This window comes from Plutella xylostella, chromosome 12 (genome assembly GCF_932276165.1).
Source record: "Plutella xylostella chromosome 12, ilPluXylo3.1, whole genome shotgun sequence".
NCBI classification, from domain to species: domain Eukaryota; kingdom Metazoa; phylum Arthropoda; class Insecta; order Lepidoptera; family Plutellidae; genus Plutella; species Plutella xylostella.
Genome location: NC_063992.1, coordinates 3,400,418 through 3,426,380, shown reverse-complemented (window position 1 = coordinate 3,426,380; position 25,963 = coordinate 3,400,418). Strand labels below are relative to the sequence as shown.

The 25,963-nt window shown below is 37.8% G+C and overlaps 1 protein-coding gene across 1 annotated transcript; it reads left to right on the top strand.

The window, feature by feature from the left end:
- The first annotated feature begins 8,344 nt into the window (after positions 1–8,344).
- On the top strand, positions 8,345–25,949 carry LOC105388459 (T-cell activation inhibitor, mitochondrial). The gene is made up of 13 exons (XM_048624781.1): positions 8,345–8,501; positions 8,614–8,734; positions 8,928–9,045; positions 9,601–9,736; positions 9,888–9,992; positions 10,405–10,522; positions 19,717–19,819; positions 20,106–20,197; positions 20,620–20,720; positions 22,371–22,517; positions 22,954–23,085; positions 23,452–23,596; positions 25,735–25,949. Exons 1-13 carry the CDS (start codon positions 8,479–8,481, stop codon positions 25,819–25,821), a joined length of 1,428 nt encoding a protein of 475 aa, XP_048480738.1. The 5' UTR covers positions 8,345–8,478; the 3' UTR covers positions 25,822–25,949.
- The last annotated feature ends 14 nt before the right edge of the window (positions 25,950–25,963 follow it).

The following is a 25,963-nucleotide window of genomic DNA, read 5'->3' as shown; positions in this document are numbered from 1 at the left end:
GTGAGAGCGATACTTCCTCACGCACGCTACACACTGCGGGCCTGGGCCTCACCTCTCCTCCACAGTCCGAACCCAGGCGGCGATGGTTAAAGAAGTGGTAGAATGCGTCGGCTATAGGCTGTCTGTTTGCTCGCGTCGAGTTCAGGTCCCTCTCTGCACCTGTAGAGATGTACGTGCCATTTACATCGTAATGCGCGTTGCGCTAGACCAGTTCTCGGCACGGGAAAATGCTGTCCACATACACTCGGCTAGATAATGTATTGTAGCATTGTCGTGTTGATGCTGGGGCGAGTGGTTTTTTTTTGCGCCTACGGTTATGGGTAGAGTTGGACTGGATAAGTATTGAGATTTCATTGGCGGGTGGTTTTTGTGGAGTGCGGGTATGTGACGCACGCGGGACATGATGGATCGGGAGCGGGGTCCCACGGCCAGGTGGCGGCCATCGACACCGCGGCAGCCGCACTCTCGACGCTCGCCGAGCCCCGCCGAGCCGAGCCATCAAACGAGTTCTTATCTCGCGCTGTAAAATTTTATTGATACCGATAATGCGTAGTGCAATTCTATTTATGTTAATACGCTATAGGCAGTTCCACCTATTGCATGCAATCGTGGAAATAAAGCGCGTTAAGGGAAAGTCTGTTCCTGATTGTTTTGTAAAACAATAAAACCGACTAAAACCAACTAAATAGCAGGATACTTAAAAGTAAAATTATCTACTTCGAATGTCTGGCAAGGAATCCGAATGGAGGGAATAGAGACGTTAAATAACAGAGGTCGCATTTTTCAACCGTATATTTTGATCTCATAAATAGAATGATAATAAATTTATCCTTTCAACGATTCATTCTGCGTTGTTAGATTTTTATTTTATTGAGCTGCTTCGGCTTCGGTGGCATGGCATGAGCGGGGAGCGGGGCGGGGGCGGCGGGGCGCGGGGATTGCGCCCGCGACGGATAGTCTGCCCGATAAAGGAAGATTTTATGCGCTCGATTTAGCATGAAATTGGAACACAAAGTGAATAAAGCCACAAGATTGTAAACATTATGAGGTTTCCCTTTTTTATTACAACCGTTCGGCTTATTTACGAGTATCTTTTTATTGGTCACCAGTGTCTGGCCGGTCCCTCCGTTTACTGCCTTGTTAAAGTCTAGTTAACGAAACGACGGCGTCCAGTGACCGGCGCAAGTGAGCACTTGCCCTCTATTTAATTGGAAATTTATCGCTTTACCTCCCGCGAGCTAATTGATTCTGCAGCACTGCGGCGTGTCCCGGGAAATGTCGTTATCCGCTCCCATTTCAATTCCACATCGAAGTAAGTAGTAAGTACTCCATTCTGAGTGCCATTCGATGATCGAAATGATCGTAACTTAACTTAACTCAACAATCACGGCAGGCCTTCCACGGGCTACCTAATTCAGAAATGGAACAGAAAGGAAGGATCGAGTTGGAGATATCCTTTTATTGGGTCTGTCGTTAGTTAAATGACGTTTGTGTTTCCCACGCGGCCGGGGAGGAAGCGGCCACCACAATGAATGACTCACTAAAGTCTTAAGCTCTATTTCAACAAGTCATAGTGCAATTAATAATAAGCGGCATCCTGTCGAATTATCTCCCGCGCCGTGGCAGGGGTCCCGGCGGCTTTAATTTACCACAATGGAGGTTCGTTCCGAGAAGCGGCGCGGCGGCCGATCAACCGATTGTTTCGTCGAAAACAAACACGAAATAATTATCATAAAGATGAAGAGTGCCCGCGAGAGTGCCCGCGCTAATGTGCCCACCTGGTGGCCGCCCGCCCGCCCATCTCTCCCCATCACACATCACGCATTATCATTTTTCATCACATTTTCTTATAAAGTCATTATTTCTATGCCATCCACGAAACCGTGGGAAATGTTGCACTGAAAAGAAAACACTCAGAGCCCATTGTAAAGCTAATTGTCCATCCATTTTGTTAACGATTACAGTTATACAAGCTGAGCCGTCACCGATAACGGCGTCTTTGATTAGTTTTCGACCATTAAACTAATTATTGTGCGTTTCTCCGAAGGACCAGAGATTTCTATTAGCGTTCCACTTAACATGTTCGGCAGTCGTCGGGCCCTTGTAGGCTGTAATGTGTCTGTGAGGTGGTCGTGCTATCTGAGCTATGTGGCGTAATCTCTGCCGTGCTTACGGTACCGGCTTGTCCACGGGGGACAAAGGCAGTTATCGCCGGACATCGGCGCTCGTCCCGGTGAGCTCACTCTCACCCCACAGATAACTCTGTTAAAAGCCTCTCAGCAATAATTTAACACTCGGGCGGCAACGAACTGTGAATGCTACAGATAAAATGCTTTGACGAATTCCTAGCCTGTCCGCTGACAATGGCGAAATACGTTAGATTAGGAATTCTTTAAATGAGAAATTTTTTTTTTTTTTTTGTTTGTGCGTCTGCTTCGTGTGTCGTTTTTGCCGCGAGCCGCGGTGGGCACAGGCCATTAAAACGGGAACAATGGGCCACACACTCCCGACCACCACCCATTAACAAAGCTGGATGCGGATCACGTCAATGGCTCCTATCTGCAAATTGTAATTAACTATCGACCGTTTGTGGAAATAACTTCTGTGAGAATCGCGGCACCGGATATTGGTACTTAGATAGACAGACAACCTTTTGTAATAGATATTTTATCTAAGTTGATACGAGCCTAGTGCTAATTTGGCAGCTAAGTAGTCGATTCAATCACCTATTGTTATTTCTATCCTTCCCTATTTGGCATGAAGTGATGCATCTTGTGCTAAATTATTGTACAGTCAACAAAAAGGCTAAGTAGCCACCATTAGTGCAAACAGTAAGTGATCGGATAAATTCAATGACTCCTGGAATACAGTTTTGACTGCTTTAGAATTCAGCAGTACTCACTTAATTGTAACTATACATGAATTTAGCTCTAGGGATGGATATTTATCTCTTTTAGTGGTACCTAAGTAGCAGTGCAACGATAGGGTTTGCTTAATTAAATCAGTAACTTATTAATTAGAAAAACTTGTCCTACTCAACTGCAATACAAAATACGGGACCTATCTCAAAGCTACGCCTAACAAGCTCCATCGAATGCCTACATGATTGTTATTACACATTCTTATCTCGAAAATAAATGACTCATTCCCGAAAATTGGGGAATGTTGGAAAGGTCCGTAGTGTTTGAGAATTTTATCAATGATACTTTAGAGCAGCGGGACTACCACCCGGAGTGCTGTGTCTTCCCACTGGACTGGACGTGTGGAGTCCGCTTTTACTATTAGTTAAATGTCGAGTTTTTTATTTATAAGTACTTACTTAATTCCGGAGGTAGGTAGTTTTGACGGAAAACACATGGGAAAAACGTTTAATATTGTCTTACATTTTTTACCTTTTATTTCATTTAAAAAGTTTTTTTTCTGTATTTTTTCAGCTAGAGGTATTTGGTCACTAATAGTAGTTAGCTACTTACATGACTGAAACTTAATAGAAATTCTAGATAGACAACACATATTAGGCACTTCAGCAATATCTGAAAGCTAAGAATGGAGAGTATGAAATTAATTCACACAGTTTCAATTTAATATTATTATCTTAACTGTAACTGTGCTTAAATCATGTTACGATTGTCAAACATGTTAGCTAAATATCTATTTTCGCATAAGTACTTAGGTATACTTCATAATTTTGTTTACCAAAATAATAAGCCAATTCCATATTTACGTATCCCATGAAAGTTGTGCCTTTGTCTCACAGCTATTCCAATATTAGACTGGAACTTAGGTGGGCTCGTAAAATATTGAATTCCATAACATCATGAGGTTTAGAGATTTAATCTGATTACGTTGCTTGTCCTATTTGTTTGATTTACTTGTTAACTACGTGATTATGTCAATGACTTAATTCCATAGGTAATATAAGGTTTAAGAATGTATCCTAAAGAAAAATTTTGATTATGAATGGGTAAATTAAAATGAATTAAAGATAAAGAATAGTCTACAAAATAAAGCACATAAACATCTACATTAAAACTACTAGGTAGGTAGAACACAGTTATGAAGTAGGGAAAAAACTACCTATAGATAATGCAGGATGAAATTTTATTAATTGATGAAACATTCTTAACACTAATATTTTTTGGCTTTCCTTACAATTTTGCTGATCGTGTAAGTATCCTTTTCGTATACTTTTGTCGTATGCATATACTGTTTTTTTTCATTTAGCTACTTTTACCTCATTACATGTCTTGTCATGTCTTGTACTTATTCCTACCTTGTAACTAACTTGTAATACAAAATTGGTAAGTATAAGTACCAGGAACCACTTTTAATAGATTTACCTGAAATAACCAATTCATATTCATGATATATGCAAGTACTATGTAATGCAAGACCAGCTAGCTAATGTAAATACTAAGAACTGTAAACAAAACAGTCGAAACCTTCAAAACAAGCAATAATTTCTATGAAACCGCGCAGCAAACGAAAGTAAACATATCCATATTTATTTTACACGGAAAATTATCTAATTATACCGCGTGCGAATTGAAATTCAGCACGCCGCCATGTTTGTAAACCCGAAGCGGCCAAGACTCGGCGGAGCCTTGAGCAGTGCAGCCCAACATAAGCCATGCGCGTGCGCAACACGAGCCAAAACCTCCACTAACCACGTCAACATTCGGCTGAAAATGCCGTGAAGCTTTCAGCTAATATTCGGGAGCACACTGAAAAGTGTTTACTCATTAATCACGCTCATTGTTTGAAATGCGTCTATTTTGATGCGGCTACAAAGAGAGCCGCAACTCCACGACTCCTGCGCGCATGCGCCGTTGTTTAACAACACGGATAGCTAGTTAGATACGTACCTACTCTCACGGATGGTTTCTAAGCCGGTAGGTCACCGACGAATATAGGTTACCTAGTGATTTACAGTTAAAGACTTTATGAGGCGCTAATTGAAAATGAGCAGCATTAACTTCAGTTCAAAGGAGATTCGAATTAGATGGGTAACTCGTTAAATTATTATCCAGTAAGAGTCTGTTTAAAGTAAATGAAAACATAATACTTAGTTAGGTGGAGTAGAGCACGGCGCTTTCTGCTTTCAGTTAGTAAATATAGGTAAAGACCTGAAGGGTTACTCTACATGGTTACTCTACACTACAATGACAAAAAATTAACGAACGAGAGCTTTCGTAAAATCGGCACGTTTAATACAGCGAGATAGGTCGTGGTTCGCGCTTCGAAACTTCGTAGAGTGACCCCCCTAGTGGACTTCTTGGTTTGGTCCCGATTTTTTTTCGAGAATCTGAGGTCAAATGTCTTTGAGACTATTGTATCATACCTACTATACTACTCTTAACTAAGTGATCTACGTAAGTGTGACTTTCCAAAGCGAGATAATAGAGAATTAAGAGATCTTAATTTACCTTCACGGAAACTCAATCACCAAACAGGTGATAGGTAATTTCATAGGGAACAAATCCGGACAATCAAATATAATAAAACAATAGAATAGACCCAAAGATACATATATTAGTAAGTGTCCTTTTCAATTCAATGTGGGTATGGTTACTAATAAAAATTACCTACACATAATGAGAAATGATAATAGGTAAGTCTACCTAGGTATTATGATTATAGGTGTAGGTACCTATCATTCAGTCATTCAGCTTCATTACACTTCTGTTATGTCTCTCCTTGTCTTGCCAAACTATCAAAGCTCCTATTAATTCAAACATGATACCTGCAGTAACTGCATAAATAACTTTGTACCTAACTAATTCTCTACTTAAGCGCTTATTATTTTATTTGTATGGGATTACCAAGTTATTTATGCAGTTAGTGTATCCTGAAAACCGCACAGAAATGGACAACATTTCAAAAAATTAAAGCTTCTATAAATCGAAAACCATTTCGAGATTTAGCTCTAAAGGCCACAAAAAATTTTTTTTTGTATTTTTTGGATGTATCATTTTTGAGAAAATCATGAAATAGTAAAAAAGTGCTGATGACGTCATGCATCATGTGCGATGCATTTTGATGATCAAAGCCTATAGATTTAAAAACAAAGTAACTGTCACTTTCATTTTTGATTGACGTTGACGTTTTATCGTGACGTTGTTGTTTATTTGGGTCATTTTCATTAATTCTGTTCTAACACTTTCTGACTATTTTTTTATTTATTATTAAGAGATGACCTCTATATAATATGTCCCAGAGCATGCCACCGCCTACACAGCTGAAAAAATGCTTCTGCTTATTTTTTTACATGATAAGTACCTACTTACCATCATCAGAAATATCAAGGTCATTTGAAAATGACCCATTTGTTGGTTAATAATAATAATAATAATAAAAATCTTTATTGCGCAAAAGAAATGTTACATATTTACTATATACTAAACAAGGTATTATACTTAAACTATATCTATGCACACGTCTGAATTGGACATTAATCACAAGGAGCAGGGGTCCCCAAACTAGGCTCAGCCCGTATCTTGGGGTACCAAATATGACTTGACTAAAGTGAATTTATATTAATTAGTAAAACATAAACAGTGTAACTATGTCACACAAGAGTGAAATAAAATTTCAAAAACAAAACAAAACATAAAATTATCTTAAACAGTCTTCTTGTTATGGTAACTAGTTATATGTAGAAATAAAATCTTAAATAAAATCTTTAAATCAATCAATAGATAATGCTGGTAATAATTCTACAAGTATTATAGGATATCCTCAGTACAATAATAATCTAGTTTGAGTAAGCATTCCTTCAACTTAATTTGGTTGGTTGGCATGTAAACAAAGTTTAAATGTCACTTGTCAGTGTCATTTATGTTTTTTTTCGAGACTCAGGCAATAGACAAAAATTAAAATTGAGCCTAATATGTGACGTCACTTCCGGTTTTAAAATAATTAACTTTAAAGTTAAAAATAACATGCAAAAATTTATGTATATACAAAATAAAAAAATACGGGTCCACTAATTTTCTATAAACTTTCCGAATAACTAATAAAAATATAGGGTAAAGAAAATGAAATGTTGTCCATTGAAAAATATTTAGCTTTTACGTTGGTTTTACATTAGAAACGACTTCTGTTCTGAAATTGAGGCTTCTATGATGCTGCTATGTCTGCTAAAAATGCCTATTTCTGAGCACACTACTTTTTTAATGTTTGAAATCCGTCCATAAGGCAAAGTCATTTAATATTTTATCGGGTCCCGCCCGCCCGTGGATAGCGATGACGTCATAGGACTGAATCCGCGCGCGATCGCAGTAGTCCATAACTAATGATTTGTGATTATTTCGAGAACGTGTGATGTCACTAGTTATCAGAATACATCAAACTTTCAACTGGATCTAGAAGATCTTCAATTCGGTTCTTTACACTAGAATTTAGAGCGTCTTGGTCGTTTTATTCTTTAAAAAGGGAACAAATTCAACGAGTTCCAGGCGTTCCAGCCTGCAAAAAGGCTTGAACATTATAGACCGGCCTGCTAGACCTACAACCTTGGAAAAATTGCCAGAGGTGACTGGATGAGGAAAATCGAGGACAGAGTGTTATGGCACTCCTTGGGAAAGGCGTATGTCCAGCTGTAGCTGATTACAGGTGATGATGACAAAATAATGATTTAAAAACACACACTTGGGTGGCTACTACGTCTCTGGCAATGTGCATTAAAAAACTCAGTTACATGTATGGGGGGCCCCACCCCCAATTCTTTTTTTTACTATTTAGTGTCATATTTTTGTAGCGGTTCATACAACACATATTCCCATCAAATTTCATCACTGTAGTACTTATAGTTTCCGAGTAAATCGGCTGTGACAGACGGACAGACGGACATGACGAAACTATAAGGGTTCCGTTTTTGCCATTTTGGCTACGGAACCCTAAAAAGGAAGTTAACAAAAACCATGACTGACCCTCATTCGTAAACTACTGGTTCAAATTTATACAATTTGAAATAGTGATTTATTCCATGCTTAAATTGTAATAATAACTACCTAAGTACCTAGGTACCTTGTGAAAATTCAGAGTTGAGTTTTCCGTTGGTCTACTATTTAGGTATGGGACTAGCAAGCTCTTCTCGTTTAGAGAAGTACCTGTGTTCCTTGAGCAAACTTATCCTTATCCCGAGCTAGCTTTGCTCGCTTATTCTGGGGATGTGTATGTTTGCCTGTATTTTTTTAAACATTGAGTCGGTGGTTTTTCATATCAAATTTAAATTGTCCATTTCATTTAGATAGCAACGTTGAAATTACAATTACAATTTCGGTGAGAACATTACCAACGTTTTTTCAACGGTCGAAGCTGGGAAACGCCAATGACATTTGTCACAAACGTCAAAAATGACGGCAGACGTCAAAATCAGCTGGAAATGGAAATGGAAAAATAAAAATATGATTTTTCTACTTGTTTTCACGAATATTAACGCATAAAAAAATAAAATCCTAATTGGTTTACTTGAAAATGTATTCTAGAATAAAAATAAGGTGAGATTTTGATGTTCCTGCAAATTATTAATCAATGAGGCGTCTGTATCGGCTTTGTGATATTGTTTAACTTCTATACAATTATACTAAGAACATTGTATTCGATTTTAAGGGTACAATGTCCCTGCGGGATCCTTATAAGATGCCTGAGCCAAGCTGAGATATCGACCGCTTTGCGGCCGTTCTATTTTAGTGTACATCCAGATTTGTTTGGAAAATTTCCAGAACAAAGAGTGAGTACCTATAAGTATCTAAGTACCTACTACATAATGATATTTCCATACATTTTTCAATTTTTACTGGATGGTATGCCTCATTAAATGACTATATCATTTGTGTGATGAATTAATTATCACTAGTAAGAATAGAAGAGAAACTTTAAAACTAATTTATCAGTTACTATAACTTATCATTTTAATTGAACAGAAAGTGAATGAGAGCTCACTGCAACAACTAAGTGCATTGTTGGAAGCGCAGCAGTCTAGTCGGACAATGAAAGTTCCTCCTCTACCTTTTTATTTAAGAAATAAAGATGTATCAGAAGGTTTGTTGTATTTTTTGCATTATTGCCTTTATGTGTTTATGATATAATTACATAATTTGCTATGGATATTGTTGTGTAACCAAGATTAATAGAAGAACGCTAAGCTCACTATGAGTGGTGTGGATGTATTGAGTGGATTTATTGACCTCTGAGATAAATTTAATATTACAATTAATTTATAATTTTTTGATAGTATACATTGAGACTGACAACACTTATCTATTGTGTACGCCTCATGGCAAAGCTTGGCATGTTCTAACTTACATTTAAAACCAATCATCATCGTCATCACAACCCATTATGTCCCAATTGTTAGGGCTTGGGTCTCCTTCCAATGAAGGAAGGGTTCTAAGCCAAGACAAATGTAGTTAAAAGATGAAGATAAAAAACAACCAAACTCTCACAATATATTGATCTCTCAAAAAGGCACGGACATAAAGTCTGTGGAGTGATAATAAAATCTTAAAAAAATAAAATAAAAAAAAAGCCAAGACAAATGTAACATGTTAACTAACTAGTGTTCAGGATTTTAAATTTTTGTATGTTTCCTTTCAGGTGAATTTAAGTATGTAAGAATCCATCTTACTGGTAACACAGTCAGGGATACAGTTGTTAAAGTTTTAAGTACCTGTGATATTTCTACCAAATATGTAGACAAAATTCCTAGAACCACCCCAGTACCTGAAAAAATGTGAGTTTCAAAAAGTAGATTGTTAAAAATAAAACAATAACATTTTATTATTTCAATTCAACTCAATTTTGGTTGTATGGCTTTTTGCCGTGTGTGATTTTATTATTTGTATGCAAGTAGTAATAACTATAGGTAAATCTTCTGTTTTCAGTAAAACAGACTTTGACAAAGCATATGAAGAATACAGCACAGAATTTGAAAAGGCTAGAAGAATGAAAATGAAAGTTGAGGAGAAGAAAGCACCTGAAAATATTGTGTAAGTTTATTTCTGAAGAGGTCAATCTCACCATCTCATTGAAGCCAAATAGATAGGTAGTATTATTTATTTGTACGCAAACATAAAATAAGTTATAGAACTTATATATTAACACATACATACATACATACATCCATCCTGACATCCCTCAGCAGGGATAAAGGGCCTTGAGTAGATTTCTCCATCTGACTCGATCTTGGGCAGCGGCTGCGAGATCCTCCCACTTCATATTAACACATAGGTAGGTACAAATGGTGGTCTTATTGCTTAAACCAATTTTTTCAAGAAAACCTTTGGGTGGAGATATGCATATTTTCTCAAATTTTTACCTCTATATACATGATGTATGTATTACTTATCTAAAATATACCAAACACAATACCTCTATTATCCATTAAAACGTTGTTTTCAGAGAGTGGATATATGAAAACAGTGAAAAAGCCAAACAGAAGTATGAGTCTACGCACGCAACCAGAGACCAAGTCAAGAGTCTTGCGGCACAACTTTGCCAGACTTATGGTATAAAAGAAGTTGGTAAAAATCAATATTTTGCTTCATCATCATGATCATCATCAGAAGACATTATGATGTTTTTAATGTGCTATTAGAAAAACTCCTATTGCCGTAGTGCAATTATTTTACATTAATACAAAATTTATGTGCTCAACTTCATATTATTATAATATCTACATGGCGAGCGACATAAGTCTTGTAGTCCAGTCAAGGAATGAGGTGTAGAGTGCGTGAGCAGGTAACTCAGCGATTCCTTCAGAAACTTGTTCAGGGGGCTTAGGTTGTTAACATACCAAAAGTCCTGACTCCTAGGTGATGAGCGGGGGGGAGGAGGGGGGATAAAGATACGAATTTTTGGTTTTTTGCTTATATCTCAAAAACGGTGCATCGGAGACAAATATTATAAACTACTAAAATGGAGGTCTTAAAATTATCTAAAGTTAAACACATTTTAGTTAAACACATTTATTTACAAAAGCACAATACAATTTACAGACACATAGATTTGCCAAACCGTGAGGTTTGTTGGCAGAAAATCCTCTCGTTTACAATACGAAGTTTACATTGTATTGAGCAAGTATGTAAGTACACAAATGAACAATATAAGAAGGTACAGATCAATCATAATCATCTTGATAAGGCAGAAGATAGGTAATAATACACTAGTTGTTCATATTTAATATGTCATGTATGAAAATATATTACAGGACAATAAGGTTCTTTATCTTCAACAGTAAGTACAGTAAACAAAGTCACAGTAATTCACCGGGCATGTAATGTAATTTCAACTTAGTTTTAAGCATATTTTTACTTGTACAATTCAGCAAAACATCCGTCGGCAATTTATTACATAATCTAGGAAGTAGAAACGAAATGGTTCTTTCTCCATAATAGTTATTAGCTTTTTTTGTTTGAAACATTTTTCTAGTTACTTTTCTTGTTTGAATTTTATGGCTGACACAGTCCAGGCTCTTTACATTATTTATATTTTCTATGTGAGTCACATATTTTACCTTCTCATGTATAGGTAGTATTTTACATATATTAAACAGCTTATCATATTCATGGTTACAACTCAATTTAGTTTTTTTATCAACTAGGAACTTTAAACATCTTATTTGCAATGACTTAATTTCATCAAGGTAGGTTTTAAAAGTGTGACCGTAACTGCTTAGCCCATAAGATACTACAGAATCAAACAAAGCATAATAAACAGATAACAGGGTCGATCGACTAACAATGCCACTAAGATAGTAAAACTTACCCAGTATACATCTTAACTTTTTACATACTTCTTTTATATGCGTTTTCCAACTCATATTAGTGTCTATTGTCAGACCTAAATATTTATATTGTTTTACAAATTCTAATGCATCACATTTACAGTGCGCTAAACGGTTATGTAAACAGTCGTAGCTATGACCTATCACTTGCAGGCTCTGACTGTCTTTGCCATTATAGGGTGAGTGTATATGTCGCAGGCATCTGGTTTAATCTCCTGTTTGATTGAACCGCTAGCCCGTTCATTGGATGACGCTATTCAGTTGTATGACTAGGCCGAACGTTGATTGTACAAGCGTCACAAAACGTCCAACTAGTTAGCGGACTTAAAATCAGTCAGGTGGTGAATAAAACAAATATGGCGTCTAACAGCGAACAGCTGACACAAAAAGCACTTGTATTGTTATTTTTTGCAAATAAATTAGCTTCAAAGTGCGTTATTTATGTTAAAATAGAGTGACAACATGGATTTACCTATTATTACACCGCCGGCGGATAGTTTCAAAAGAAAAATGTGCTGAAACTGGATAATTATGAACAACAATATCAAGGTACGTTTATTGTTATTGTTTAGTTAATTTGTGAGATGAGAGCTTTGTAACATAGTCTTTTTGTTGACTCTTGTCTGGTCATGTTCATCCTAACCAGACATTACAAAGTTGCTATACTATATCCCATTTAACGACTTCGCTGAATAACGTTCAGTCAAGACGTTGGACGTTACAGTCAACCACTTGACGAGTTGTTCTTTAGTCATTCAACTGAGTAGCGTCATCCAATGAAAGGGCTAGCGGTTCAATCAAACAGGAGATTAAACCAGATGCCTGCGACATATATACATCACAGATCACCCCCAATAGATTCCGCCTACACTACAAGGCAAGCGACGCGCACCACGCATTAGCTCAATAAGTATAATAATGAAACAAAGCTTGACAGCGCTCCTTTAGTTCTGACCAAGATTCAGACCCGCGCGTAGTGTGGAATAATAAACTGTTAAAAATCTTTTCCAACGAAAACATATGACATTTTAATGCCGTTTTGTGGTGTAAAGTGGTGTGGGAAGTCTTCTAAGACTTCAAACTTCCAAAAAGATGGAATTACTTTCCACCGGTAAGTGAAATCATAAAAAAATATTTTATTATGTTAGTGAAGCAAAGGTCAATATATAATGGTTTATTAATAATAGAACTTACGCTATGCGTTGATGTCTTTTGAAAATGTCTCTTTCTCACCTGCGGTAATGAAATTACCTGTCCTTTTTTATCAAAATCACGCGATACTACTAGTGTTGTGTAGCGCCGAGTTCCGCGCTCAAGTTTTTATCGATCATTTTAACATATTTCAATTTACATGTAAAGATAATAATAATAATTATAGCTTCAAAATACTACTTGTTAGTTTATAGAGTATATTTATTGGGTCGGGGGTTTTTTATACAAATGATGTTGGGATTTTACACGGCAAATTTTCTTATTTTTAAAGTGCAAGATTAATGCGGAACATTATTGTAATCGTTTGTTTTAGGTTTCCGCAATGCCCTGAAAGAAAAAGCAAATGGATAGATGCAGCACATCGTGGCGACCTTTGGTGACCTAATTAATCCATTTAAAAAATCAATAGTAATGCTATTTCTTCGCGTGTACTGATTATTGCTGCCCACTTCGTCGGCCTATGATTATGTATCGTCATAATTTTAGCATATTTTTTAAATTATGTAAAATTTTATCTACTTATAATAGGTAAGTCAAGAATAGCTTCTAATACGTACCTTTGTACCCTCATAATGTTATGGTTTTTTAAGTGTGTTTTTGATTCAATTGTAAGTATTAATTGTAAATATTAAATTGTAATTGTAAATTGTAAACTACCCTACCTTACACTACACTACCCTACCCTACCCTACACTACACTACACTACACTACACTACCCTATCCTACCCTACCCTACCTTTCTTACCTTTTAAACCTTCCCTGGAGTTTCACGAACATTTCAAGACCAAAATTAGCCAAATCGGTTCAGCCGTTCTCGAGTTTTAGCGAGACTAACGAACAGCAATTCATTTTTATTATACATGTGTATAGACTAGCTGACCCGGCGAACTTCATACCGCCTCTTACCCTACACTACCCTACACTTCCCTACACTACACTACCCTACACTACCCTACTCTACCCTATACTACCCTACCCTACTACCCTACTACCCTACCCTACCCTACACCACCCTACACTACCCTACACTACCCTACCCTACCCTATACTACACTACCCTACACTACCCTACACTACCCTACCCTACCCTACCCTACCTTTTTTACCTTTTAAACCTTCCCTGGACTTCCACGAATATTTCAAGACCAAAATTAGCCAAATCGATTCAGCCGTTCTCGAGTTTTAGCGAGACTAACGAACACCAATTCATTTTTATTATATAGATTATTAAGATTATGTAAATAAATAATTTTCTCAAGAAAAACATTTTTATTTTCTAATTTTTTAAAAAATTATTTAACCTTACTTTACTGTTATATAATTTTTGTGACTTTAAATTTGTAGTTCGGAAAATCACAGGTCTTACGTTGGAATTGATTCGCTATGACTATCTATCGATTAGTTGCTAACTCTGTGATTTCGGTGTCGCATCACTAGATCGTGGATGCGTTCTAGCGCGATTCTGAATTAGCCAATCACTCGCCCGCTTTTTTGCTCCCCGCACACCCTTCCTTCCTCTAAATTTGGTGAGTTCGGTCCAGTGCAAATGTCGCATTAGGCGGAATCTATTGGGGGTGATCTGTGATATACATGCATTTAGTCTTTTTTATGTTAAGTATTATACCATTGTCATGCGCCCATTTTGTAATGCTATTGAAATCACCTGTATCTTAGAATTAATAGCTTTTAAATCTTTACCTGCACTAAGTATACACATGTCGTCGGCGTACATATACACTTTACAATTTTGAACTACATTTGACACACTATTTACATGCATTATATAGCCAATAGGCCCATAAACTGAACCTGTTGGTACCCCGTATTTTATTTGTTCCGCGTGACTATGGTTGTTATCTACGACTGTTTGCATTTTCCTATTGTTAAGGTAGCAGCGGAACCACTCACTCATCGGGCCCCGTATACCGCACTCATTCATGGCACGGATTAATAGGTCGTGGTCTAAAGTATCAAATGCTTTTTTGTAATCTATAAATATGGCCAAAACTTGATTCTTATTATGTAAATACTCATTAATATCATTTGTAAACTTTGATAAGGCCGATGTCGTGCTATGGTTGCGCCTGAAGCCATACTGATTACTAGACAAGATTTCGTGTTTTTCTAAGAATTTTGTAACTTGTGCGACAATAGCTTTTTCTGTAATTTTATTAATAACTGACAAGATGGCAATAGGACGATAGTTTGAGTAGTCAGTGTGGCTCCCCTGCTTAAATATTGGTCTGATAAGTGATAATTTTAGCTGATCTGGATAAATACCTTTTTTGACACTTACATTTATGAAATGAGCTATGACAGGACTAATTTTACATTTAATTAGCTTCAAATCCTGAATTCTTATTTTGTCTGAACCGGGTGACTTATTAATTGACATTTTATCTATAATTTTTTCGACACATGATGCTGTAATTGGTTGAAATCTAAAACTTACATTACAGGTATTTACATATGAGTTTCTGTCTAGAAAATTTACATTACATTTATGTTTTATGTTATCTATCTCTTGTGTAAATGTTTTTGTGAAGTTGTTACAAATATCTGTGATGCTACAGTCCCTCCCTAAGTGTTGAAGTATTGTTTCATCTATATTACATTTTCTTTTACCCATCCATTTGTTTATATTTTGCCATATTTTTCTATAGTCCCCTTTACAATCATCTATGACCTTTTTTCTGTAGATATTTTTTGCGATATTAATTTTTTTATTAGTTTTATTTCTATGCTTGGTATACTCTAATCTTAATGTCATATTACCTGGTGATTTTTTCCATTTTTTAAATAACAAATCTCTTTTTTTAATCATTTTATACAAGTTCTTTGTGATCCACGGTTTTGTTATTCGTCTGTTAACATATTTGACATATTTCTTTGAGTTTTCATAAACATCGCAAAATATATCACAGAGTTTATTATACAATAAAACAGGGCAATCTATTTCTACAAGTTTCTCCCACTCAATCTGAAATAGTTTTTCTTCTATAGTTTTATTATCTAGAATACATCGTTCCGCGCAAGAGTTTTTTATACTGAATGATGCGGACTGACAGGGCGATAAGCACCCACCTATTAAGTAGTGGTCAGATATCTTACCAGCTCTCAGTACGTATGACGATGATTCACCTTGGTTAGAATAATCCCTCACCCACATATGATCAATGCACGATAACACAATTTTGTTTTTTACAATTTCCTCACGAGTCACATCACTAATTCCACACTGCAATCCAAGGTCACACAATGTATCCTTATATTTGGTAGATATAGCACTGTTCACTCCGTCCAATATGTTGATATTAGTATCTCCAATCAATACAAGATGCTTCTCCTGCTGCAGACCGTGGAATAGGGATCTTAGTTCTTCTATAAATCGTAGTTTGTTAGTTTTAGGCGGCCTATAGACCGCTACAAGGTAGGTCGTCCCCATCTCCTGTCCTTGAACCGCGCCGTGGAGCACCTCGCATGATGTACCATTACTCGTGTTAGGTATGAATGAGAGGTAACTTTTCAAATAGATAGCAATGCCACCACCTTTTCGATTTATTCGCGTATTTGTAAACAACTTGTAGTTCTGCATATTATACAGACAGGCTTCCTCTTCTTTTATGTTTATTTCTGTTAGAATAATGACATCAATATTTTGTTTACATTGATCAATCAATACTTGAAATTCTGTGAAGTTTTTTCGCATAGACCGTATATTCAGATGAATGATGTTTATATTTCCAATCTGTTTGCTATTTATAGATTCTGCCCAATTATCAAGATTAGTGTACCTTTTGTAGTTTATATCAGTAATAAAATGAAGTTGCTGCACATCTTTGGATCCGAATTATAATGAAATTCGTATCAACAATCGATTGGCACAGAGTGTAGTAGAATAGGAGGTATAATATAAGTTAAATAATATTATCATTTTGGTTTTAGGTGCAGGTCAATATCGGATTCGTCACGTATTTGCTTGATTTTATTGTCCGTGTCATCTTTTTTGACTAGGATTTTCCCGTTTTGAATCCAAATGTATTTAACAAACCCTTTGAGCTTCGTTTTTGTTTCCCAGAATAGTTGTCGGGTCTCCTTGGTCACACTCTCATTGATGAATATAGGCGATTGGTTATCATTGGAGAAAATCGTACTGTTTGTTAGCCGCTGTTTGCGGCAGGCGAGCCAGCGGTCGCGCGCGCCGCGGTCACTCAGCTTGGCAACAATCGGTCGCGGCCGACCGTTATTCTTATCTCCGCCGCCTACCCTCCATGCGCTAACAATTTGATTTTCTTTTAAGTTAAGCTTTTCTGCAATTTTTTGCACCACTTTCATGATATTTTCACCTTCCTTCTTTTCGACCCCTACCAGCTCAATGTTCTTTTCGGGTTCCGCTCATCTGGCATAATCTTTATTGACCAAAACTCATTTCGCATAACTCGTATGGTCTAAACTTTTTTGGCCGAACCATCACTTTGCCAAGACTTATGTGGCATAAGGCTCGTTTCGTCTAAAACTCTTTAGGCACAATCTTTAAACACCTAAGTTTCGTTTGCTCAAATTTATGTTCGTCTATAACCTGTGTATAATCTTGTTTCTCCTAATGTTATCTTAATAAATAATATATTAAGTATGTAGTAAATGTACAAATTGTGGTATTTTTCTCATACATCCCGAAAATCACGATATTGTATGATCAAAAAATCGAAAGTTAACGACCAATATAATTATTACAAACCCCATGAGATCGAAACCTAAAAATAGGTGCGACGACGAGCAAAGCGAGGAGGAGCGTGTTAGGTGTACATGTTCATCAAAACCAAAGCGGAGCGCAGCGAAGCGGAGCGGAGCGTTTTCCAAACAGCGGAAACAATACAAGGCACCAGTTTGCGCTATGTAGGGAGACGCTCCGTCAAAGTTAAAGCCAAACGAATATTATTACTTTGTATAAACCTATGCCATAGCATTATTAGGCTATTCAAGATTTGGCCATACCATTGTTAGGCTAAACAATGTTATGCGAAATAACTTTTTACTAAACGAGATTTATGCCATACGATTTTCGGCGTAACGAGACTTTGACCAAACGTTACTATGCAATACGAGATTAGGCAAAAAAATCTTATGCCAAAAAAGGTAGAACCGTTCTTTTCTAATTCCTTCTGCTCTAATATTTGAATTCTTTCTTCCAACGATTTATTGCATTTTTCTAGGTATTTGTTATGTTGCTGCATATCTTTTATGTAATTTTCTTCCTTCTTAAATCTTTCAATAGTTTCCTTCTTGAATTCAATCAGTTCCTGGTATTTTTGTGCGTAAAAATCAATCGCTTCGCTCATTTCTTGCAACTGTTTTTCTATTTTGTACATAATGCTTAGCTTCGAGTTGATTTGCTCCAGTAAGGTTTCTGTCGGTGCTGCAGTTATGTGGGCAGCATCAACTTTAGTGGTCACTGGGGGATCCAATTTAGGGGAACCAACGCGGTTAGAACAGCCATCGCAAATATGGCTGCCTCCGGCACTAGAATTTTTCACACACTTCTTATGGAACAGTCCACCACAATGTCCTTTACACTGAAAAAACTCCTCCTTAGTTTTAGCAACATATTGCTTGCACTTTTTGCACGTTGACATTATTAAAGGTAATTAGGTTCTACGTAACAACAATATTTGTGACTCGCGCTTGCGCCAGTGTCCTTACGCCGAGAGTGCGCGCGCCAGACTAAAAACTTTTATATCATATGTTTTTTCTAATTACTAACCGTTTTCGAGCTATTACCCTCGGAAAAAATTGAAATTTACAAGAAAAAGTATTCATGTCAAAAAATTCATAAACATTGCATCATATTGTCTTAACCAATTCATAAACGAAAAAAATGAAGAGGAAAGAAGTTGTAGATTTTTTTATTCCCTTTTAGAATATATTACATATGGTGGTCAATGTCCAACCCGCCTAAAGTTAGAGGTATTTTAAACTTGCATTTTGGTAAAGTCACTGACATAGCTCACCGAATTAGTAAGGTTAAGTGTGAGTAAAATAGCTGTACCTTTAGGTGGGTTGGACATTAACCAGCATATGTATATATATTTTAAAAGGGAATTTAAAAATCTAAAACTTCTTTTCTATTCATTTTTTCATTTATCAATAGGTTTAGACAATATGATGCAATGTTTATGAATGTTTTGACATGAATACATTTTTCTTGTAAATTTCAACTTTTTCCGAGAGTAATAGCTCGAAAACGGTTAGGAATTAGAAAAAAACATATGATATTAAAGTTTAAGATAATTTTAAGAACTTTATTTCATTAGTTGAAAATATTTCTCTCCGATGCACCGTTTTCGAGATATAAACTAAAAACCAAAAATTCGTACCTTTATCCCCCCCTCCTCCCCCCCGCTCATCACCTAGGAGTCAGGACTTTTGGTATGTTAACAACCTAAGCCCCCTGAACAAGTTTCTGAAGGAATCGCTTAGTTACCTGCTCACGCACTCTACACCTAATTTTGAGTCCTTTATTGACTGGACTATTGTCAAGGTTTCAGAGACGAACGACAGAGCGAGTGTGACAGAAAATGTCACATGTTGCCTGCCCTTTTAATTTAACTGGCTTCAAAAAGGAGATTCTCAGTTGGACCTGTGCGTTATGTCGGCTGAACAGATTTTGATGCAGTTTTCACTAAAATATATTTAAAAGAAAATTCTCTTATTTCAGGTGAAATGGGATAGCGGATGGAACATCAGCCACATCAGAGGAGCGTTGCAGAGCTTGGTCGCCCTAGCTTCACAGCATTCACGACATATGACTAATTTGGAAGGTGGGTCATTCATTTGATTCACAATCAATACATATTCATTCAGAGAGCATCGTTCCTAATTGGATAGTTGTGTTAAGTTTCAAACTTTAATAGAAGCAGTATCCAACCATAAGTACCTACCTTCCGTCGTTTTTGGAACTCCTTCGGAAGCACCTTATATGCCTATTACATCGACAACTAATTCAAATATACATATATTTTTTTATTATACACCGGTAAGTTATTCGTTTTCGTATATAGCAAAACCGCCTAAATCTGTACTAAGCCAATATTGTTATTGTTGCAGGTCGAACAATAGCCCTCGGTCAGTTCACGGGGGTCAGTCTGGACGGAGAGGTGTTCCTCAATATCATCGATGTGAGACACGAGTGGTTGAACGTAAGTCCGCCCACAAATAGTTTAAAAACCCACAGACCTATGTAATCAAAGAATGCGCTTGGCATGATGAATGTTTTGTCTTGAAACAATAAATACCTACCTAAATAGCTGCAGCGTTCGCGAATCAGACCCGGGACTTTCGGCACAGCTAGAGTTACTTACTGCGCTATCCTGTCTTCAGTTCAACGAGTAATATTTAGTATTATAATTATTATTCGGTACTTTAGTAATTTTATGCAACTGAGCGTGTTCCAAGACTACACGAGACGTAGACGTAGCGAATACGAGATTGCAGAGGCCCTATTCAGCAGAGCTCACCAGTAGCTTTAATAATGAAAAGTTTTATCCAGGCCCAAGACAAAAACCTCTTGTAGAGAATGCGGTGCGGACTTTATGAATACATTTTGTTTGTTTTATTACAGTTAATAAAGAACGTCAGTCAGCAAGACAGTGCACTGGCCCTCATCCCCGACTACGAGGAGACACTGTCCGGCGTGCTCAGGAAGATACACATTTGCAGACGGTACTTATTTAAGTTTCACGTTCAACGAGCATTCACGTGTACTGAACTGGAGGGTCACTCTACCTATATGACGAAAAACTAAGTTTCGGAGCGCTGCGGGGCGGCGGCGCGAGCCCGGACATTATATATTTTTGTATTAAACGTGCCTATTGCACGGCAGCTCTCGTTCCTTAGTTTTTCGGCAATATATAGTAACCTTCCTGCACAGTCACATTATAGATTCGTCTTTGAGCATATTACAATAATACCTCCCTGACTGTTAGAAAAATATGATAATTTTACTCAGGTAGGCAAGTCGAAGATCCAGGACTCGGTGTGGGGACTCGACGTTAAAATCCGAAGGAATCTTGATGTTCACTCTCAAAATTCACTTTGTCTTTTTATGATATGGTAAACAAATGTAATGCCTAATGGATGCTGGTAATATTTCACCGATATTTCCCGAATTCACTATTAATCCGATAGTTACGACTAGAGATGCCACGAATATTCGGCAACTATTCGGTATTCGGCCTATTCGGCCAGTTTTTTCAGTATTCGGTATTCGGCCGAATAGTAAGTAGTATTCGGCCGAATACCGAATACTTAAAAAAATAGCAAGTATCTTACAAAAAGGAATAAAAAAATCAATTTAATCGAAACATTTAACTATCAAACAATAATTAATGCGAAAACCTGAATACAACATCGCGCTTACGACAGTTGCGCTTTTCTTCATAAAATATACAATACCTGCTACTGAGACACGGGTATTTTTTAACAAAATTTATAAGGTTTGGCTACTGATTCGAGTTGGTACAACTGGTGGTCAACCAGTTATACGGATCTGCCGTAAGATTAAGAAGAACACTTTTTAAATAAAACTTTAACTTATTGAATTATACTGGATCACCTGCCGAATATTCGGTGGCCGAATATTCGGTATTCGGCTGAGAGCGCCGGCCGAATATTCGGTATTCGGTATTCGGCCAAATCACTATTCGTGGCAACACTAGTTACGACGGCTCTGAATTACAATGGCAGAACTCCACGACGAAGACTACCGACATCTTGTCAAAATAAAATTAACCTACCGTACAAAAGGGAGTAGATTTATTCCAATCTACCCACATATACATATTAAAATTAGTCATGGTATTTAACACTGACTGACGAACATTGGCGTGTTATGTATGACTACCATGATTATTGTATCATTGCAAGGTGCTCATTGTAATGCTCGGTTCTCCTCCTTCATTGATGTAGGTAATACTCAATTCTGTAATGTTACATTACAAGCGAATACTCTCGGCATAGACTAATACACTAATCGGTTGATAAAATACAGCTAAACTCAGAAGTCAAGGCACACCACATACACACAAACACAGACACGTTAAACTTATAAGTAACGCCCTTCTTTTTTGTCGGAGGTTAAAAAATTCCAGCATTTCATTCTTGATGCCCATCTACTATGACAGCCAGATTCTAAAACCATAACCATAATCTAAAACCATATCAGTGGGCAGACTGTTAGCGGCGATATACTGAGATAATCAGAGCGCTAGCTCAGTCAGTCGCTGACGGTTTGCCTGCTGGGGACACGGCCTAAGTTTTACACCACACACACCAGTGTACCTACGAATTACAATTTCCTCCCCATTCTCCCAGTAAGTTCATGCCGAAGGTCTCCGCGCAGCAGTACTGCAGCCACTTGCGGCAGCTGGTCACGTCGGTGGGGGACTTCCACGGACGAGGGTCAAGGTTCCCGGACCACGTGCCCGACTCGCTTAGTAAATATGAGATCGTTGTTGAGCCGTGAGTGACTTTGTTGTTATTATTATAATTTACGTTAAGTCCTTACTTAAGATAGATTTTGCGTGGATCTTTCTGAAAAATCCTCAACCAAAGAACCATCTACGTACTTAGGACAAATGATCTGTCCAGCTAGCCTGGGCATGGGGCGCAAGACTCGCACGTCAAGACGTGACTAAAGTTCTCCGTCGCACTCGCTCTCGAGGCCGCGAAGTGTGAGTTTTAGTCACTTTGTGCGCGGCTTGCACCCCGTGCTAGCCCTTCTGATGAAGCAAGACATCGGGTGCCGACTTCTTCCAAATTTCTGGAAAGTCCCCAGTATTTTTTCCTCTAATAGATTCACGACTTACAGTTGATCTCATAATTAAAGTGATTTATTACGTCGGGTGTAGACATACTGCCTTCAGAAAGGCCACTGATAAAATTCCCCCCTATCCAGCGAGGCGGGTCCCCTGATGCTGTCACCCACGGGCCAGTTCATCACCCCCTCGTCGTGTCCCGCCGATGAACTCATCTACTTCATCGCGAAGAGGTTGGACGAGGCCACTCTACTGTTGACCGAGTATAGTATGTGAGTATGCTGGTCTTTGTAACACAATTTTATATAGGTTGTTGCAAAATTGGAATAGTACGCAGAAAGGTGGTGACTCGTCATTCTGAACACTTTAGATCTAAAATTCTCGATTTTTGTTACGTCTTCTTAGAAACTTTTAATCAAGAGGCGTGTAGTAAGGGGAGTAGAATTCGGTAATATTTCAAACAATGTGCCCCTTTGGCAGATTACACACAGATGAAACACTTACCATAAGTCAGGCGACAATAAGCTCTTGATTGTACCTTCATTAAACAGGCAGACATGGATGGCTAACAAAAGCCATTAATGACATTTTGCAATAATATATGTTTCTCTAACCCTATCTAAATCTTCTAATTACAGCAACAAGCACGTAGAGAAGGCTCTCTACAAGGAAGTGAAGGAGCGGTTCGGTCTACTGGAGCTGCACAAGGACGACAGCATCACGCCGGCGCTCATGATCCTGTGCTGCCAGCGACTGCTCACCAGGGTCGACAGGCTCAACACGGTAAGCAATGTTTGAAACACAATTGTAAAGAGGTAAAGGTTCAAGGGGTGCTAGAAAAGAGACTACATGTACATTGTACATAGTACAGTTAGTGTCACGGAACTTGGCTAATAGCACGGGGCGCATTTAAGACGTGACTCGTAAGTCGCACTCACTCACATCGCGCAGCCACAAGGGTGAGCGCGAAGGAGAACTTTTGTCACGTCTTAAATACGCCCCCTACTAGTCCTACAAGATGCGTGCCGGCTTGCGCTTGTAGATAGGTAGTCACCGTCGCTTATTTCTACATGGTTAACTTACGTGAATTGAACTGTAAGTATTCTATACTTAGAAACATAAATTGATGGTCCCACCCGGGAATCGAACCCGGGACCTCTGGGCCATGAAGCGAAGCTTCTACCACTAGACCACAGAGGCAGTATGTATTTATGTTTCTAAATTGTGGTTCTAAGTTTGGTTAGGACATAGAAGGCTGATCACCTGATGTCCGAAACAGTGAAACGATCCATGCTGTCGGATGGGCATGTAAAGCAGTCGGTCCTGCGCCTAGCTCTCTCCAGTCGTGTCGGTCAATCCGTCCCATTGGGCTATGAGAGTGATGGAACAGAATAGAGTGCTCCTGTGTACTGCGCACACACTTGGGCACTATAATCTACTCCTGCGTAGATGGCTGATCTCAAATGAGATTGGCCGCCGTAGTCGAAATTCGGCTAGGAGGACATTATTATTATTATTATTTATTTATTCTATACTTGTGTATAACACACACCGTCAACATACAACACCACCAATAGATATATTAGGTCCTTACATATAAAATTGGCGTTTTCTATAGGAACATAAAGTCGTTTTTTTTTTAAATGAAATATTTTAAATTAATCAAAGTATGTACCATTGCTTTTGCCATCTCATAGGTAGTTCATTGATCCCCTTACTAAAAAAACCATTCGGGCGGGAATCAATAAAATCTTTGAAGGCGGTTTGGACTGCCCCATCGGAGTTGAATTTTTTTCCTTGCAAGTAGTTATCCAAATTGCGAAAAAAATGGTAATCTGTTGGAGCAAGGTCCGGAGAGTACGGTGGATGTCTAAGACATTCTAATTGAAGCTCCTCTAATTTGGTAGCCGTCTGTTGTGCAGTGTGTGGTCTAGCGTTGTACTGAAGCAGCAGTGGCCTAGAGCGATTGACCAGCCTCGGTTGTTTAGCAGCTAGCTTTTCCATCATGGTTTGCAGTTGCTGACAATAGATATCTGCCGTAATCGTCTGGCCAGATTTAAGAAAGCTGTAGTGAACGACACCGGCACTAGTCCACCAAACACTTACAAGCAACTTTTTTTTAGTCAATTTTCGCTTAGGGCAGGATTTGGCTGGTTCGCCAGGGTTCAGCCATTGCGATGAGCGCTTCCGATTATCGTAGAGGATCCACTTTTCATCACAGGTAATGATTCGATTTAAAATTCCTTCATTATTGTGCTGGTTGAGTAACGTAACGCAGCAGTTGACGCGCGTTTGTCGGTTTGCTTCACTCAATTCATGAGGTACCCACCTTTCAAGCTTTTTCACCTTCCCAATTTGCTTCAAGTGGATTAGAATAGTTTTATCACTAACACCGGAGCCTGCAGCTAACTCGGACGTGGTTTGCGATGGATCCGCTTCCACAATAGCCTTCAATTCTTCATTATCAACTTTGGTCTCCGGCCGTCCACGAGGCTTGTTCTGCAGGTCGAAATTTCCAGAACGAAAACGTTGGAACCAAAAACGCACTGTGTTTTCTTTTGCGACACCGTCACCATACACATCATTAATCCTTCGAGCCGTTTCTGCAGCACTGGTGCCACGGTGGAACTCATACTCGTAAATAACGCGATATTTCAAGTTTTCCATTTTGTAAACAGAGTGACACAAAGAAAAAAAACAAAAGAAGAAAAAACAAATGAATTAGGGGGTTTGAAACACAAATGCATGAGTAAATAGCTGTATGAATTTGAATTTGGAATTCCTAACCATAAAGGTAATATTTGAGATCAAAGTGGCCAGTACGACAAAACGCCAATTTCATATGTAAGGACCTAATATAATGATAGTAAAGTAAGATAAAATACTATACAACTAAAATCTCATTTCTTTGTTTGTTTCAGAAATTACGGGGCAATATTCTGAATATTACTCACTATTATTCAGTTCTATCCGAAGGCGTCCTCTGCATACCATGGAACTTTAAATAATGCTTTTATGTATTTAGTAAACCAAGTACCGAATTATGTAGCTAAAGAATATTATATACAAAAAATCAGTCAGTATCAACTGTAAATCAGCGGTATTTTTGTAATATGTAAATAAAACTATTTATAACGAGAGCAAAATATT

Bases quoted from the DNA above. Each gene is read 5' to 3' on its own strand.
- LOC105388459 (XM_048624781.1), top strand. From the start codon at position 8,479: ATGTATTCTAGAATAAAAATAAG. The intron at 10,523-19,716 runs GTTGGTAAAAAT...CTCTTATTTCAG, and splicing joins AGACTTATGGTATAAAAGAA to GTGAAATGGGATAGCGGATG. The intron at 20,198-20,619 runs GTAAGTCCGCCC...GTTTTATTACAG, and splicing joins TGAGACACGAGTGGTTGAAC to TTAATAAAGAACGTCAGTCA.